Raw genomic sequence first — 19,712 nt, 5'->3', positions numbered from 1 at the left:
TTTAAAATTCCTAACACACACACACACACACACACACACACACCGTTAACTATTACGAAGGGGAAAAAGAAATTCGGATTCTTATTCCACCCTACGACGGACGATTTCATTCAACTAATACAAACTCACCAAAGCCAACAGGTTAAGTTCATCTACCATTTTAACTCTCCTATTTGCCACTCTCCTCTGTTGGCAGAGTCAAAGCTGAGAGAAGCTTGGCATGTGTTTCTGCCCCTAGAAATTCTCTCAGACTGGCCGAGTGAGGGTGAACAGTGACGGATTTGCCTTAGGCTAAGTATGAAGTAGAGGCAGTGGCACTGTAGACAAACTTTTGACTCTGACTGTACGGTTGATTTCAGAAGTTCCTGGCACAGAGGCTTGAACTCTCAACCTTTGTAGATATAGTGGAAATAATTCAGTGTCACTATAGTCAGACCACTACAAACGCCTTCAGTCCGATGACGGATTTCATATTCTGGGTACTGAACAAACAATTTGATGGCAGTTTATGGAGGACCATCTGTAGTAAAGAGGTTAATGAAGGTTACATTTAATTACTGCAGTACAAACACTGTCTTAAGATATATCTGTCTGAAGAAAGCAAGAATAAAATGAGAAATATGTCACCGAACTTGAGGTGTTACGAAAGTTATCTCAGGCCGTTCAGCTATATGTATTGTTCTTTTTTTTTTTTTTTTTTTTACAGAAGATGAACAGGGGAAGGAAAAACAAATTAAACAAGAAGCGGTGCCAAGGCACAGCAAACCCGTCCCCCGCAGACATTTTAGTGTTGACGTATAAACATTACAGGATATCTTGTCAAAGATGTCACATCAAATTTGGAGTAAATCAGGTGAAAATTGACGATTACATGTTCATTTGAAATTTTAGGCCCGATCCACCTGACGCTGACCTCCCTACCGCTAAGTGGGGGTTGACAACCCTGGTGTAATGAGGCATGTTATAGGATGCAGATATGAAAGATGCACCTTTAGGTTTTGTTTCCTGTCGATATGACGAATCTGAAAGGAGTTATGGCGGAAAAACGATTTTTACCCGTCCTCGTTTGTTAACAGTTTTTGGGCCTACATACTGGGTCTTGGTCCAATTTGGCCTAAAATTTAATCCGGTGATCAGAGGGTCATAGCCCATCATCCCTGTAATTTTAGTCAAAATCGCACCAGTAGTTTTCGCTTCAAGTTTTTAACCGACAGACAGACAGACAGACAGACAGATAGATACAAACAAACAAACACACAAACCGAGTGAAAACAATACCCGTCCCTCCCCGAGCCACTCCGAGTCGAGGATGGGTAATAAAAAGATGGTCCATACACCAAATTACAAGTAAGTTAATGTAAAAAAAATTATAGTCACAGCCTACTCACTGTTCCATTCCCTGTACAAAGGACTTAAGAATTCAACAGCACATATCCGTTTTGTGTTGAAATACTGCATTCCAGTATCTCCATAAGGCTTATTATGTTAACAGCAGAGTTTTAATTTCAGTGGACGTATTCCACATTACCCTACTAGTTATAGAAGGCTGTGATAGTCACTCCATGAACGCGGTTGCTGTGATTGTATACCGTTACTACAATAAACACGAGAGAGAGAGAGAGAGAGAGAGAGAGAGAGAGAGAGAGAGAGAGAGAGAGAGAGAGAGAGTGTGTCACGTCTCAGGATATGACGTCACTCCTGCCCTCATTGCTAGAAAGAATATAATCACCAATTCCTTCATAATATACACATATTCTGGTTTCAATATCTACCTGGAAATATGGATGAAAGGTAATTATCCAGAAATATTTTGTCTGATAGCAGGTAATATCGGCGAAGGATGTGGCCACCTGTTCGACGCGTAAGTGTTTTTCAGTAGCGACAGTAATTCCAGGTTGTGTGACGTAATTAGAGTGGATAGTGGGGATGGCCAGACCGGACGCAGGAGGGCCAGCAGACCAGTGCCATCCCCGCTGACACAAAGCAGGGACATAGAGTGCCATTACGGGATAGATACAGGATAGATACCTTGCAATCTTTCCCACAACAGGGATAGACACACGGCAATACTTCACACCTGAGGAGCCAACAATAAACGCAAGGTAAGTGTGATTCAGTAGTTATCCCTGCTTGCAAGAACTTATGGTCCCGTTGAATAATCCCCGTTCATTTCAAGGTTCTAATTTAATCCCTGTCCATAACTTTATTCAGCTACAGACCAGTGTTATCAGCGTCGATTGCTGAGGATTCACTTCACTGACTTTCAGCGACCTAAGAGTGAGAGAGACAGGAGGGTCGATGGAGCTTTTGATGTTTACTGTGAAGGAACTGTAGTAGAGGTCTGTCCTAAGTCGAATAAAATCACCTGCAAGTAACCAGAATTATATACAGTATATATATATATATATGACCTCTAGATGGAGTAAATCTTAGGGTGACGTAGTAGAAGGCTCAGGGTGACGCCTATCGACAACACGAGGATCACTAAAGCCAGATAATCATTTAGCTACGTCTCATTCTTCCCCCGGAACACAACCCGCTACAGTCGAATTCACATCCAGGTCCCCAGATGTACTGATGGCTGAACTGAGGACAACGGGGTAGAGGACAGTGTAGCTGTAGTAGATGGTGTGGTACGGTGTGGTGTTTCAGTGACTGGTGTGATGAGGTCTGCTGCTGTACTGATTGTGTGGTGTGATGTGGTGTACTGTTGTGTGGTATGGTACTGACTGGCTTGGTGTGGTGTAGTGTTACTGACTGGTTTGGTGTGGTGTAGTGTTACTGACTGGTGTGGTGTGGTGTTACTGACTGGTGTGGTGTATTGTTACTGACTGGTGAGGTGTGGTGTAGTGTTAATGACTGGTGTGGTACTGTGTGGTGTTGTACTGACTAGTGTGGTGTGGTGTACTGACTAGTGTGGTGTGGTGTGGTAGTACCTGGAGTGGTATGGTGTGGTGCTGTACTGACTGGTGTGGTGTGGTGTGGTGGTAACTAGTGTCGCAAGGAGTGTTGTTGTACTAACTGGTGTGATATGGTGTCTACAGATGGTGTTGGCGGTGGTGAGTGCTCTGATTGGTGTGGTCAAGGTTCGCTATTCACACACCTTCGTGGACAGTTGGCCCTTCCGTCTCCATTACCAATGGACCACCGCCTTCTGCCTCCTCGCCGGTGTTATCATCATGGCAACAGACTTTGTAGGTGATCCGATGCAATGCATGGTGGGAGTTGCGGACGCCCCTAACCCTATCAACACATACTGCTGGATTACATCTACGTTTACCATCGATTCACCAGGTACTGTACTGAACTACTGTATACACGTACGTCACCAGTAATAAAGATTCTAGTATAAGGTACTTGGTTTGGAGACAGTCGTGTCTCACGCACCATGGCTTGACTTTTGGAGGTGACTGGATAATTTTCTATGAAGTATTATGCTATAGGTGACATACGCGTCTCCTTAATGTTCTGGACGACTGTAGTCTGCCCTCGAGTCCCTACATTCCGATGGAAATACTATGGTAAAGATATATACATAGCCTATATATATACAGTATACATATATATAGCTAGTTTTGGATCTGTTCCCTAGGTCCTGACGGCTTAGGAATACAGTTCTCAAAGACACACGAGAAGACTGTCTACGCTTACTACCAGTGGGTGCCAGCGGTCCTCTTCCTCCAGGTCAGTTAAAAGTCTCGGGAATTATAAAACAGGGACCAGTTATGCTGGTCAAGATGTCAGTATGTGCAACAAGTGACTCAACTTGATATACCGGTACATATTTGCACTATGTTTCCCAGACCCATTCTTTCTCATATCTCGTTGCCTACACACTGCTACCCGTCACAGGCCTGCCTCTTCTACCTGCCTCACTTCATCTGGAAGAGTTTGGAGGGCAAAAAGGTGGACCTTCTACTACAAGATCTCAACAAGAGCCTCTTCGACAACGAGGCCGACAAGAAGAAGGAGAACGTTGTCAAGTAAGGCCGTGACCACAAGAGTGAGAGAGAGAGAGAGAGAGAGAGAGAGAGAGAGAGAGAGAGAGACTCATCCAAAGTGCATAAAATCACCTAACAAAAAAAAAGAAAAAAAAAAACGATAAAGTGCTCTGGCTGCAGGGGATGATACTGGCACCGCTAACACGTTCATGGTCGGGCCAACTCTACTAGCTACTCAATTCCAGCTAACGCCAGGCGATTTTGTCCGGCCGAGTGAGTCATAGGAGCTTCATAATGTCATTCCCACAGGTACCTGAAGGAGTCGTGGGGCATGAACATAAAATACTCGGTGGGTTACGTCGTCTGCGAGAGTCTCAACCTGGTCAACGTCGTGGGCCAGATGTTCCTCTTGGACAGGTTCTTAGGAGGCCTCTTTATGGACTACGGGACCAGGGTTGGTATCTAGTAATTTATCCTCGTTTCGTTTTCATGATGTATATATTTTCTCATCATCATCATTTTCATCATCATTCAGATTCCCCTTTATGCTCAACATGTATATATTCATCACAATCATCGTCATTCAGATTGCCCTTCAGTTTCATGATGTGCGCATTTTTTCGTCATCACCATCATCCGATCTCCCTTCACTCTCATGGTGTTTATATCTTTTCCTCCTTCTCCTCCTCATATTAATCCGGATCTCCCTTCCTAACCCACGGTATATACGTACTTTTTACAATTATGTCGTTAGTTTTTGGTGCTGGACAGCGACGCCTTCATGTGGTGACTCCTATATAACTGAGTGGTGAAGACGCCCGGCTAAACACGCGTCCCTCACCTTCCTCCCTTATCCCCCCGAAAAGGAGGATGGTGGTCTCCAGGAGATGGCAACTTAATCCTGCCGTCCACTGAGTTCACATCCATATGAGTCTGGGATACCAACTGCTACTACTATAATTACCACTGCTACTACTATAATTACCACTGCTACGATAATTTTGTGCTACCTTCAGACAGTTGTAAAGAATTAGATAGCCGTATGACTGAAGACAAAAGTGTAAAGAAGGAATCACACACAATTTGAGGTGCCGTATTTTCGGTTTGCTGGGGAGGGCGTGGGTGTGGTAGTGGGACCAGGATATGCATAAATGTAGCAAGACAGACACTGATGCTGACTGGGCCATACCTGTAAACCGCAAGAAATTACCTTGCAGAGTGGCAGAGGAGCGTTATAGCCTACTGTATATGGATCACCCTTAACTCTCCCTAACTTTGACCCCGCCCTTCTTCATCCTCTCTCTTATCCTGCCCTCCCTCATCCTTACCCTTCTCCTGCCCTCCCTTATTCTCACCCTTATCCTCTCCTCCCTCATCTTTATCCTTATCCTGCCCTCCCTTACCCTCACCATATTTCAACCCTTCTTCATCCTTATCCAGTACATTCTCAACTTTCCTCCCATCCTCACCCTAATCCTGTCATTCCCACTTACTCTATTCTTTATTACTCTTCAGTGTAGTCCTCTCCCACCTTTATTTATTTATTTACTTATTTTACCAAAGCATAAATCAAAGTCAACCATTCTGCTAACTGGTGCAGGTGTTAAGCGTGGTGGGACAGGACGACAACACTCGGACGGACCCCATGATCGAGATGTTCCCCAGGAGGGCCAAGTGCACCTTCAGGATGTACGGCGCCTCCGGCACTATGGAAGTCCATGACGCCCAGTGCGTCCTTCCACAGAACATCATTAACGAGAAAGTGTTCATTTTCATGTGGTTCTGGTTCATCATTCTGGCCATCGTCTCCTCACTGCAGGTAAGAACTGGGAATGATGTAATGGATAGTCTGGTGTGCCAGGGGAAAGGCCATGAGCATCAGCTAGAGGACATATGAGAAGTTTAATTCTTTTGTTCCTTCTTTTTTAATGCTGTCAACCTGAGGACATAATCTGAATTCTGTTTTGGGTAACAAGACACGATTTTATTCTGCTTAGAAAATACATTCTCAGGCTGAAGGGATTACTGCAGCGTTTATAACCTTTTCACTACCAAACGTCTGAAGATACCAACTGGTGGTAGGAATATAAAAAAAAAAAAAGTTAGTGACGAAGTTAAATACACTACAAGTATGCCGATACGAGTATACATTTGCTGATTCAAATTGTATAAACTACAGACTGGAATGAGAGTTAAAATTAGCATGATTGATTACAAGCTAGCACGGTCGGGGACAAAAGTTCGCCAGACACTTCACCTCTTCAGTTTCTCACATTCCTCTACTGGCTAATAATCCCAAGCTGGTACATTTACCTGTCCATGGATGATTTCCTCTGATATGATGCGCCAGGAAGTTAAGTGACGATCATGCTCTAAATGTGAGGCAGACGTAGGGAACTACTAGGTGAACTCTTTCCCTTGACTATATCGGGATGATTGGAGTGTGTTAGTAGGCCACACTTGCAGTTGTGCGGGAACAATGTGGATGATTATCTGATTATATGATGGCAATCTACAACCAAAAGCAAAAGATCGCCGACATTCCTCTGCCTGCATTATGTCCTCCCTTACATATTTCTCATTCCTCTTCTGTTGTGTATTTCTTATTACTATCACATAAAAACACTTCAGATAGCACCTTTCATCACCACATCAGGCAGGGACGTGCCAGCGAATTTTTGCTCATGGCTGTGGACAGTGATATAGGCAAAGGCATGGAAGAAATGGGGTAAGATGAAAATGTGTAGAAGAAAGCAGTGCCATACAAAACAACAGCCTTTCCTTCAAATTTCTTAAGGAGGACGAGCTACAACCTACACAGATAATTTATCATTTACCTTTCGCCAAACAAAAATCTCCGCCATGTTAAGTTGGACGATGTACTGTGTATAGGCTAACCCACAGTGTTTTTTCAGCTGGTGTGGTTCATGGCTCTCTTCTCCAGCTCACACCTCCGTCTGCGTCTGCTGTGCCACCGCGCCAAAATGGCAGCACCTCTGAGACTGGAACAAGCGATACGTCACATGCAGTTGGGTGACTACTGCTTATTGGACAGTATCGGCCGCAACCTGGACCCCGTCAACTTCAGAGATATACTCGAGGGCGTGACCAAGGTTGCTGAGGAAGTGACTCCGAGTGCCCCACCGATTGGCACATACCGACCCATGTACCCCACCCTGAATATGGAAACATTACCCCGCAAGCGCCATATTGATGAACCAGATGCAATTATCCAGTAAATTAATAAATGGGACGGAGTGAGGGATCTGATATGGGAAGAACGAGTGTGTCTGAGTAAATTCTAAATTCTACTTCAGCTTTTCCTTCTCAATGTTCTGTAACTAAAAATCCGCGACTAATTTCCTCTTGGATTTCCCTATTTCCTTGGCGATATCGTTACTGTAGTCGCCGCTGGGGAGAACGCCAAATCAAAGGTGCAGTTGATCGAAAGACCAACTGCGAGAAGCTCTTATGACTAGTTGACAGGTTTTTGAGATTTACAGTTCCAGTTTTTAGGTCTGAGACCGCAAGTCAATATTTGTGGTTTCGAATGTTATATATAACATGTATAACTAATATTTGCGGAGGTATGTTGCAATCCCATTGCCCGGCAATGGTGCTACATGCAACTTCGTACCTCCTCCAGCACAGGTGAGGGGAGAATGAATGTATCTGAGGCTTTTTTTTTGTTTGTTTGTTTGTTTGTTTCACATTTAATGAAAAACTCATCTTTTTTTTGTAATCCAGTGATCGTTACGCGGCCTACGAACCATACCGGTACCATCTCTTGAACACTAAAACAAACCTAACAACGAGAAATGTTTGTTTAATTCTATTTATTACCGGTATTATACTGCATGCTAGTGACAGATATGGCGGAGTAGCTGGAGGCAAGGCAGAGAAGTGAGGGGAGCAAGAATTGAGTGAACACAGGATGAAGTATGAGGGAATGGAATGAAGCAGCCTAGGCCTGGACCCATAAGCTCCTGACAGGGCAATAAAAGATGAGACATCGTAATTATCTGGCTTCAGATGTTAACTGATCAGATTGAGTACCGTACATCTGGTGCGGTGACATGAGACGATAAATTACATTACCACCCCCCACCGCTCCACCCCACCCTACCCCCGCTACGCACACACAATACTCGGCATATGAAAATCCACAAACAGGCCATTTTCCTGGCGTTTTTTATTAGCCTCAACGGATCAAGGGGGATGGGTATCTCAGTTGCGAGTCCCCCCATCTACTGTAACATAATTAAAATAATAATAACCTATAAAGACTCTAAGTCCTGCATCATATCTTTTGCAATGCTTTCTCGTTGTCTGATGGCTCGTTTTGCTTCTCCCTGAAACCCTGCGATGATTTCTCCGTGGGCGGCCGTGTCCTCGGTTGGTGTGGTGTCAAAATCGGATAAAAGCTTGTTATTTTGACCCTACACTAACAGACAGATAGAAGGACACACGCTAGGCACAACATTTCACCCATCGCACGCTAGCGCAATAATAATAAAAGAACGGTAAAGGGAAAAAGGAAGTAGGCTGAACAACCATATAATTAAGCTGCAAGTTTTCACATCCGTCAGATATCCCCAGAAAGGACACTCGAATTGACTGTGGCATTACAAATTTACAATGAACTTAAGCCATGAATGTTGGCATGCATCATGCATCAGCATCAAGGGTCAGTCTTGAGCCCTTTATCGTCTGACATGGTGCTTGAAGCTCTCTTACTTGACCTCAGAAATAGACTCCCATCGGAGATGTTGTATACTAATGACTTGGTGCTGACTGCAGAGAATGTAAGGGAGGTGGAGGAAAGAATTAGGAAGTGGAGAACGAAATGGGGTACAAGGATTTGAGAGTAAATGCGGATAAAACAAATGATGCTATCTGCGATTAGGGATGGCGGCGGTATTGTCTGCAGAGGGAGAGTGGTCATGTGCGGTTTGGCACACGGGTGTGGGAAGTAAACAAATCGAGGAAGTTATTGAATTTTCGAGTAAGCATCGTCACCTCTTCCCACAACTGGAAATTAGTTTGCAGGGATGCTACATATGTATGAATATAACAAATAAAAGACAACGTACACTGCTGGGTCGATTTTAAAATTATATTTCCCGATTTTATTTAATGTTCGGCTGGACTGGTCAAGTTCCCAATGACTTTGCCGTTTGTTTACATGTTGCTCCGTTTCTTTGTCGTTTGGTTCACTTTTGGTTAGGTTAGACTGTTAGGTTAGATAAGATTTGGCGTGATAAGCACTTTACCTTCAATACTGTGGAGAGCACAAGCGCCCAGCAATGGAGAGGAAGGATGGGGGAGGTCGCCGTCGTTGAGTAGTTCCACTTCAGCTTAAATAGCAAGTAAAAAACATTTGTCTCACTGTCTGAATGTGTGATCTAGCTGCGGTATCGAAAATGTTCTGGGAAATGTTCACTGTCCTGTATTGTGGTGGTTACCCCGATCACTGGGATTCTTGCGTGCGGACAAACCATCTCTTACCATGTACATGTTCTGGTATACCCACTCTTTACATGCTCCAATGTCTTCTCGTCTCGCGGTTCCACTGTTATTCACACTTGTCTTCTATCGGTTCCACAAATAATCCACTGTCCTGATTAAGCGTCCTCGGATAGTTTGTTTACCTATTCTCACTTCGACTATAACTTTCCCACGCCATCCTAACTCACTGACATCTTGACATAACATTGCTACTTCTCTGCAGAACCACTAATCCACCACTGTTCATGTTAATATAAATTTCTGGTACCTGTTGCACGTGTTATTTTTGGTTCGTCGATAAATGCTATTTCACGAACCAGATTCCAACAAAAGTCGTATTTTGACACCGACAGCGCGTCACGTTCCGATGAACTTACACCCGAATAATGTTCGCACCACACCTAAATTTGTTGCTGGAGTTCATTAACATCAGTATATTGCACTAAACCATGATCTACAGTCTACAGTAACTATGTGCTTCAAGTTCATTGGATTTTCAGTGTGTATCAACTCAAGTGACAAGCAGTCCTCCAAAAGCCTTCACCCTCCAATGAAGTTTGAACTGAATTTTTATAAATGATACGATTACTCAAGCATGGCGGTCTGAATAAACAAATACGCATCGTTGTATATCCGATTTACCTAGCCTAAGTCGATCTCAAAGACTGTGAATTGGATTCGATGCTCTTTAAACCTACATCAACATACACATGAACGAATCTCATGTTTTGGCGGGAAATCCTTTAACGAAAGGAATTATGATAATAGTCATTAACTTCACATCACAAGAAGTGATGCTGTACATTCCGTGAAGCGTGTTAACAATTTCTCTTGGAGGAAAGAGCATCTAATATCATCTGATCAGTCGTTTTCCTGACTAATGCCTCAATGTATATATAAAATGTAGCTGCTCTTCAATGAACACTCTTATACACTACACTTTATTATTGAAGAGGACTGTAGACAGTGGCTCTGCTGAACTGGGAAATTACCGGAAATATTTATGCTAAGTCCCGAATCAACATTAAAAGTACTTTTCCTGTTTTCTCTCGATCAAATGTTCATGTGTCTAGAATAAGCCGTTTCAGGGCATCGTTTTGTAATAGATATTGAAACTTTTTGCACTTTTATTACAAGACAGGTATTCAGTATAGTCACACGTGAAAAAGTAAAAAGCTTTTTTCTTTTTATGCAAGGAAGAGGGAACCAAAGGCCAGAAGCCCGCAAGATTGTTCAAAAAAAAAAAAAAAAATCAAGCTATGTTCATTTCCAGATGCCTGATTATACTGCGTTTGAAAGACTGGAGGTCAAAGACAGTAGGAAATACAGAGGAAGACAATTCCAGAGTTGACCTGTTGCACAAATGAAGGACTGGAAGTAACAGTCAACTCTTGCATTAGAGAATTGGACAAAAAAAGGATGAGACTGTTGATAGACGGATGCTGCGGGCCTGCTGTAGTGGTGGAGAGATGCAAGCAGACAGTTCAGAGGAGATATGACCACTGAAGTAGCGATAGAAATGAGATAGGCCTAAAAATGCATCAGCGCGGCGTACAGATTGAAGGGAGCCAGTAAGAGGAAGAGACGAACAACCCTTGATTCACCTTGATAAGAGCTGTATGAGGGAAGCCTCCCCACACCTGAGGGTTGTACTCTACACAGGGGCAAAGAAAACCTTTGTATAAAGTAGAACCCTTTTACCCTTGCCGTTGATCACACACAGTTTCATCACATTCTCACCCTACCTCCTTCACTTACCTGGTGCATAATAACCAATACTATCAACACTACCTGTTAAACCCCACAGGGCAAAAGCATGTAGGCTATTTAAAAAAAAAAAAAAAAAAAATTCATTTAGCTAATTTGTATATTAGATATTATACAACCCAAATCCATCAAGAACTACTCACAAAATTTAAGGCACTGCCAAGGAGCCATCATGTGATAGCATTGTGTACACAGGGTGGAGTGAAACTGCAATGACATCCACTCAGGACCCAAACCACCTCACATTTTCTTGCACCTTGCTGTGGGGAATGACCCTAATGAGGTGCTGTTCATAAGTGGATACCAGTTCCCTACAGGATGTAAGGTATGTACTGTAGTAACTGTACTATACCTGTGGAACTGCCCCACAGAAGCAGTTGCTTATTTGTGGCTAATGGGTCTGCTTGGCCAGATATATTAAGATTAAGCAACAACAACAAATTAGAGAGGAAAAATAATTATGGATGACGATCTAAGTTTATTTTTTCATTCATACACATATACATTAACAAGGTCCCTAATATAAGGCACACGCAACCACAACACGCGTAGCTGCTCAGTTCATATTGTCTTCGATTAGCTGTTGAACACACATTCTCTTAAACAATCATCTAAAAACATAATTTACATGCGTCCAATAAGTAGGCTATCAGTAAAAATCCTCGAAGTCAAAAACCTAATACTGAGGTCTACAGGTCTTCATTGTCCTCTATACCTCTGGAAGTTACTACGATAATATCTATCAAAATGAGTACAAAAATACTTCGGTTATCTTCTAAATACCACATTACTTGGTCCCTTACACCAGCAAAACTGGGAAACAGGAACTCTCCCCTTCAGGAATGAAAGAGCTGATGACTAGACTGGCTTCATGGCAATCCTGATTATGCTCTTAGTGTGAACAAATTTACTTTGTAACAAGGCCATAAGCAGACAATCATCAGGTGACTTCATGGGAGTTGAACCCAATGCCAGAGTATCACTGCAGTGTACAGCCATGAGCAAAATTTCACCAACAATCTCTGCCAGCGCTGTACTGTGCCCTGCCTTTCTTCTCTCGACCCACATAACTAAGCATCATTCATTCTTGCGCTCTTTTGTTGTGTGCTTCATATTACTATCACATTTAAATAGTTAATATAACAACTTCCTTTGCCACAGCCAACAATGAAGTGTTCGTGAATTTTCACTCATGGCTGTTCACTGCACTAACCAATTCAGCCTGAGAGTTATCCATATATGGCTTGTAGTGAGTAAATACTTCCATCTATACAAAACTCATTGTGTCATATGGGTAACCCTCTCGCCAAGCTGGCTAGTGATCAATTTATACATCAACCGTCATCACAGAGTTCTGACGTATGGCAAACTGACAAGAGTCAAACATTCAGGACTTTCACAGGCCAATCTATGCAAAATGCATTCTGTAACTGTGAAGGTGGAAGACATACATGAAAGTAAACACTTAATGTACTGCACTGTAAATTGTCCTTGGTCAATTCAGCACATCATCATCTCAACCTTTTTCCCCCAAGATTGGGTGAGGTAAGATTCAGAGAGCAAGGAAAAAAAACTGAGAAGGAGGATTATCAAAAGTCTGCCCAGCTAAATGGGCCACACACTCATTTTTTCACCAATCAAGCCCCTGGACACAGCCTCACAGGTATAAACATTCACATTTACGCGCTTGACATTAAGTATCAGCTGGTCATTCCGACAACAATCACGTAACCGCGGAAAACCAGGGGCACCAAACCCTTCACAAATATACAAAATTCTTCCAACCAGCTCAATCCATTGTCAGTTCCCTAACCTCATCAACTTCCACACCTCAATTCCTTATCCATTCACTGACCATATCTACTTACAGTACTCTGCACAAGAAAATAATATCCAGTTCTTGAGCTTAAATGCTTTGTGCAGGCTTACCAAATATTTGGATTTAACAAAATTTTGAACTCATACATTCCCAAATAATACAGGCACCAGCAAATACTGTATGAAGAGACTTGTGTATACCTATGCACCATGTCATAACTCCTTACCTGCAGAAGGTTCTCTGATCTGACTATCCTTATAAATTACCATTAATTTCTGTTTCTCAAATTTGAAGCCTCCACTTACTAGCACCTCAGTATCACTACATTACCAGAAATGTCTCTTCTCAAAAGTAGAGTAACTACAAACGAAAAATAAATACAATGCAAAAATATCATTATTAAACACACAGGAGTAGTTCCACCCATGGCAGGTCCCCAATCATGGCTCTCCAGGGGTGTGTGAGTGGGAAGCCAACGACAAAAGTTGATACTGCTTAGACAGGTCCCTTCCCTTGAAGCTTGTTGGCTAGATCAGTGATGAATTCCTTGTAAATCAAGGGATCCATGTTCTTAGCTGTAACACAAAAATGATATAATCAGTACACTTCTACATACCAATATTTCAAAATATCAAACCATGGTTCCTTTTTATTGAACCCTGTCCTACGGATTTCCTAGGTCCTACACATTCCACTAGTTGGCAGCAAATATGTGATACATGGTCATTAGCTTGGCAATTTCATTCTCTCTTCACACACACACACACACACACACACACACACACAAACAAACACACACACAGTTCTGGGGAAATATAAAGCACACCAATTTCTTTGAGGAAAAAAAAAAAAAAAGAGGCTAAGTGAATGCCTTCCCTATATGTGAAACTGGTTGTCAAGTCTTCAACAAATAGCTACTATTACTCGTACATTTTAAAGGTTTGGCTACAAATTAATAGTAGACTCACCTAACTGATACAGAACAAACCAGTCTCCAATCTGGCACTTTCGAGAAATAGCTTCCACATTATCTGAGGACGCCAGGCGGGAACGAGTCCTTAGCAGGATCTGTCGAAAAGCTGGAGTGAAGGTGGCCAGGCGGTACAGCAGACCCACCCCAGAGATGACTGCTACGATGATAAACCTGTGCACAGAATTAACAACAGTAGTCTACTTGTTCCCCAAACACATCTTTAGTAGTACACATTTTTCACTTACTACTGCACCCTGGTAAATATAACCGAACCACATAATTGTCGTACAGTACAGGACGTTCACCTGGGCACAATCATCTCAACACCAAGCTGGGTATGTAACCATTAGGGTACAATAAGTTTTCTACTCTAAATGGTAAGATACTAATTGCTTTAAGTTATCACACATAAGGTACAGAAATTTACCAGTAATTAAATCAAGAAGTACTACGTGTAGCACTGAACCTAGTGCTCCGTAACTCACCAGAACCAAAGGATGATATAGATTTTCTCATTCAAGATGTTGAGGGGCAATACACATAGACCATCATGCCTCTCCACTGTTCCTGAAGCTCCGTACTTGTGGAAAGTACACTTTGCGACCTTGGGGAACACCTCATCCATGGGGTCGTGACGAGTTTCAAACTCTTGCTCACTGAAGGCTAACACTCGAGTTCCGTAAGTGGTGAACTCGTAACCCAGGAATCTTTAAAAAAAATAAAAAAAAATAAAAAAGTATAGTACAACAAACGTAATATCAGTGAAGGATATTTTCAATGAGAGTGGCAAACTAGGTTAGTCAAGTACAAAATTAATACTGAATACCAGTACTCTATAAACACTTTCTTCAGAGTGACTAATATACAAATTCCTTACTACTACAGGAGGGAGAAAATCAAAAGTTACCTGTCAGTGAAATAGATCTGACCGATGACATTTACAAAGTTGAGGACTTCACAGAGGAAGAATCTGAATGCATAGAAGTTGTGATTATGGAGGTTAACAACGAAGTAATCAACCAGCATGGCTTTGCGTTCCCTTTTCACATCATCATCCAGGATGGGTGCATTCAGCTGCATCACCAACATCTTCACCTTTCCGCCTTCCCATATTTTCCACAAGTAGCGGGGCACATAGAACAGGATTGCCTGCCAATAAAAATAAAAATCAGCCTACCGTATATACAGTATGTATACAAGGTCAAAGCAATTATATATCGTATAAGGATTTGTATTAATTCTGATGAAACTAAGGCAACTTTTAGCTACTTTGTTTATATATATATATATATATATATATATATATATATATATATATATATATATATACACAGTGTCTCTATATATATATTACACACAGCTACAGCTAGGCTACATACCGGTACGGTACCGTACATAGCTTACGATAAACAAGTCTAATAAGTGACTACACTGATTTAATCAACTTTGGTAAAAAAAAAAAATAATAAGAATTAAACTCTAAAGCTCAGTCATGCATGTATGTAAGGTAACCTGTTGAAATAATAGCCTACCTTCTACCAAATAATTGTACCGGTACCGGTACCGTACCTTCTAAATTAGTAATAAAAACGCAATATATCCGTATACAGTACACACGACAAATTTCCTGTCGGAGTATGGTAATCCACAGAGTTGTGCGTTGCCCATACACGTACAGTATTGCGTATTTCATGCCTCACGTAAACACTGAACTCTATAGCTACGCCTAACTCCACACAGTCCAATAATCTATGGTACCGGTACTGATATCAAGAGATTGTACCCTAGCAGATTCGGTGGATTGGATTAAATTGCTAAACAGCTTCGCTGCTGGTATAATGATGTGACAGGTCAGTGCAGTCTATCCACTACGATATATTTTCCTCTGTAGCTAATTTATTTGTGATTTTTTTTTTTTTTTTATACTGCCGGTAGATCCAGCAATAATTCATCAGCAGTGACATCATTAAAAATAGTGTTGTACGTAAAAGGTGCCCCAGTAAATGAAGTCACAATAACCTATCCAGTATATACGCTACCTTGAATAAGAATATTGGAAAAGAGGATAAATGCAGTACGTCAGTTGGCCCATGCAAGACAGCTCCTACAAGAGAAGCAAAACTACTAGAATGAGACAAGGATATTAAAGAAAAAGGCTTTCCCCCGCCCTCCAAACCCTCCAGCCGAAGCCAGCAGGAAAAAGTCAGAAGGAACACCACGCAAAAAAAAAAAAAAAAAAAAAAAAAAAAAAAAAAAAAAAAAAAAAAAAAAAAGATTTTCTAGGAAAGTGCAAAAGGAGGAAATGTGATGCATAAATGCATACCGGTAAGCCAATGTACTCTAATGAGGAAAAGAACAGAAGCCAATTATTTCAGAACAATGCAGTGGGTAGGTAGCACGATCCCACGTAGTATACCATAATCCAATAAATCGACTGTCTAAGGCTGTGTTCCTACTGTGTACTTTCGCGACACCAAACTGGCCTCACGGTGAGTTTATTTTAAGCTGCATCTAACTGTGTTCTTATAAGCACTCAATATCAATTTTCATGTTATCTGGTAAAACGGCCATACCGTTAACACACCTAACTGAAGTGGCCAGAACTAGGTATTTAACATATTACTCTGGAATATATGTACATTTACCAATAACTGGTACAAATACCCGGTACGTTTTAACCTGTCAACAGAACAGACGATTTAATTCAGTTTCGTGAGATCACTTCGGGTAAGATGAAGTGCATACTGTTAAGTATATACGAGTATATCCCCTCGTCTGACAAGCCTCCTAAAATGAACAAAAATCGTCTGGTGGCAGCAAGAATATAAACATACGACGCCTTCAGGTGCTGAAGTTAAACGCATTACACACATGTAAAAGATTAACACCGGTACATGTTCCTGTATTAAGCTAGTCTGCTCTCACTGTATTTCAACCTCACCCGGATTTATTTGGCTTAATAGGCAGTGACAGAGCCTGATTACTAATACTACCGTAATTACCACTACCTATCTCAAGGTCAGGACAGCTATCACTCTCTTCCACTTAACGCTAGACAAATCTATTCATAGGAGTTACATGAATTGAAAATTAATAACTTCTGATTAATACAATTGTACTGGGTAGCAAATTTAAGTAGTAGTACTACAACTACGGTACTACTACTAGTATTACTACCACCACTACTGAAAGGCACCAACTTTTCACTAACCCTCAGAACGTAAAACGATGGAGAAACTTCCTTTATCAGACTAGAATTTAATCGATATTAGCAGTGTGAACATCATGAAGCAATGAAACATTACCATATACGGTAACGATATGAAAATCTGTGCAGAAAAAAAAAAAATGCTTACTGGTACGAGTCAGCGAAGAAAGGCTGAAAAGGAATGAAAGTAGTTACGAATGGAATGAACCACCACATAGGCTACTGATACACTCAGCGGGGGAAAGGGGGGGAATAATATAACAGCGCAATAATTAATGGTTGAAATATTTGGAACAATAGAGGTGTGGAGGTAAATATTCCTAATCGACGACGTAACAGACCATAACAAACACACCGGTGGCACTCTACGATAAGAAACTGACAAGGAAAGCACAGTCCCCCCCCCCCCAAAAAAAAAGTCGCCTAATCCAGATGCCTATTAACTCTACAGTAGATGCAGACTGGGCTAAAACTGCCAACAGGTCTTGAGGTCTGATCACAAGGATGGTAACAAAGTCGACTACCGCTATGTATAATGCCATGGTGATAAATGATTCGGTTATGCTGTAATTACCCACATTTTACGTCCGTATTTGCAGTAATTTTTATACTTCAAAGATTTCTCTTCACTATCACTAGCTACCTTTACTTTTTAATAAAGGAGTCAGCTTTGTGGACTTGCTGACTGGCGACCATTAATATTAATTTATCTAGCCTTACAGGCTATATACCTGTAACTAATTAGAAAAAAAAAAATACTGGAAAAAATACGGCTGCGCTTCGTTGGTCTTACGGCTGAGACTGGTGAGGAGGGCCTATTTAACTAACCGAGTAACTACGCTTTTTTCCATTGTACTCCCAAATTAGGTAGCGGCGAAAGTCTGGTGATTTCCGTAATTGTACAGTATTTTCGATTCAACACAATGATGGGCGGCGCTTCCTCCACCTATGCCAAACGAAACAACTGATTGTTACACCCACACAACCACACTATTAAGCTGAGAGTGGACTAGCAAGTACGTTTGGGAAAATTACTATTTTATTATGGTTACCTCCCCACTTCAGGGAGAAACTTGGGAATTCAAGTTATACCAAATACATGACTATACATACTGCAGATTATCTGCCACTCCGATGCGGAATGACTACGATACATTGAGCTAAGTGCTATTCTAATCTCAGTTACTTTTCTAGGAGCTGCCTAGCATGGTCCAACCAGCCTACTGCAGTTATCCTCTTTTATGTTCTTATGTCCTGCTAACAAACCAAAAGAAATTACTACTACGCATTCAAAAACACTTAAGACCCTACGGTAGGTGACGAATATAGGCTCCACTGAATTGTTCCGGTAGGCTTCCAGTCGGCTACCGGATGGAGCGCACTACTTTTCTTTAAATAAGATATACTAAGGTACATTAGATTTTTATGGCTGACAAGGTAACTTTGAACTGACAACTCGAAAAGGTTCGCTGGTAAATTACTAGAACTGACTGTCTCTAACTGAATATAGTATTCCAAAGGTACCACCGAGCTCAACATCCACACTCCGATGCTCCAAATACTGAATTCACACGCATAAACTATGTGACATTTCGATCAAATTTGGGGGCGTTCTGATCCTTGCGATGGGACGTTATGCTGGCACTTCATAATAGAACGCGGACGAGTGACTATTCTAATCAGATCAAATGTTAAAGTGTTCCATATACTCTACAGTGAATTCCTGGGCCCAAGCTGATCGCACTGCAGTACACCAGTAATCACATCTTACACCTCCGCCCTCTGTCACCATCACAATTCCAAATATGTGCATGAATACACACCTGAAGGTAGAGGAAGAGCGTGACCCACTGATAGTATTTGTGGTGCTTTACTTCATACTGATCATCGGGCCCGTGCAGACTTGGATTCGCGATGCCAGGATGTGGGATTTCCTCGCCTACGACACCCCCAGTTAGTGCAGGGATGGTGAATGTCGAGTGGATCCAACAGTAAGTGTCCATGATGCCGGCGTCCACGCCCTCCACGATGCAGTCGATGGGGTCACCAAAGTACTGTTTCTGAGTGATCAGTAGACTAAAGGCCACCAAAATGAACATAGTGCCCTTGTAATGTAACCGGAATATGTTGTTGTCAATGCTTACGGAGTCTATCTTTAATAGACTCCGTATTGAGCCGAACACATCATACATTTTGGCGGTTCGTTAATATTAGGTCGAAGCACCAGTTACTTGTCCCCTCACACCAACAGTCAACGGAGCACTAACACTCCTTAGAGCAGCTAACCTAACACTCCCGCGATGCTCGTCATCTAGCCTCGCGCCATCTCCCGCAAGGGCCGTTCCGGGATATCGCTGGCTACCACGCCCACTTAGGGTATATGGCAATTCTAATATTATAATTATTGTATATCACTGAATCAGACCAAAATGATTTTTACATACGTCATTTGAGTGCAGGGATTTAGCCATGTAATTATCTTCCCGCCAAGAGTAA

The 19,712-nt window shown here is 41.9% G+C and overlaps 2 protein-coding genes across 2 annotated transcripts; one reads left to right on the top strand and one right to left on the bottom strand.

The window, feature by feature from the left end:
- Nucleotides 1–1,968: 1,968 nt before the first annotated feature.
- LOC145412119 (innexin inx3-like) lies at nt 1,969–7,230 on the top strand. Its single transcript, XM_080282043.1, has 7 exons — nt 1,969–2,102; nt 3,045–3,294; nt 3,593–3,684; nt 3,853–3,983; nt 4,251–4,395; nt 5,542–5,760; nt 6,857–7,230. Exons 2-7 carry the CDS (start codon nt 3,045–3,047, stop codon nt 7,178–7,180), a joined length of 1,161 nt encoding a protein of 386 aa, XP_080138169.1. The 5' UTR covers nt 1,969–2,102; the 3' UTR covers nt 7,181–7,230.
- A 4,451-nt stretch (nt 7,231–11,681) lies between these two features.
- On the bottom strand, nt 11,682–19,485 carry LOC145412217 (innexin inx2-like). The gene is made up of 5 exons (XM_080282147.1): nt 19,040–19,485; nt 14,916–15,157; nt 14,494–14,715; nt 14,004–14,179; nt 11,682–13,610 (listed from the first exon to the last, which is right to left on the bottom strand). The coding sequence occupies exons 1-5, from the start codon at nt 19,406–19,408 to the stop codon at nt 13,531–13,533; spliced, it is 1,089 nt and encodes a 362-aa protein (XP_080138273.1). The 5' UTR covers nt 19,409–19,485; the 3' UTR covers nt 11,682–13,530.
- Nucleotides 19,486–19,712: the final 227 nt, after the last annotated feature.

The sequence above is a fragment of the Coenobita brevimanus genome, chromosome 92 (assembly GCF_032717465.1).
Source record: "Coenobita brevimanus isolate Jiangsu-jjx chromosome 92, ASM3271746v2, whole genome shotgun sequence".
Lineage (NCBI taxonomy): Eukaryota > Metazoa > Arthropoda > Malacostraca > Decapoda > Coenobitidae > Coenobita > Coenobita brevimanus.
Note: the sequence above shows the minus strand (reverse complement) of the source record. Positions and strands in the feature narration are given on the sequence as shown.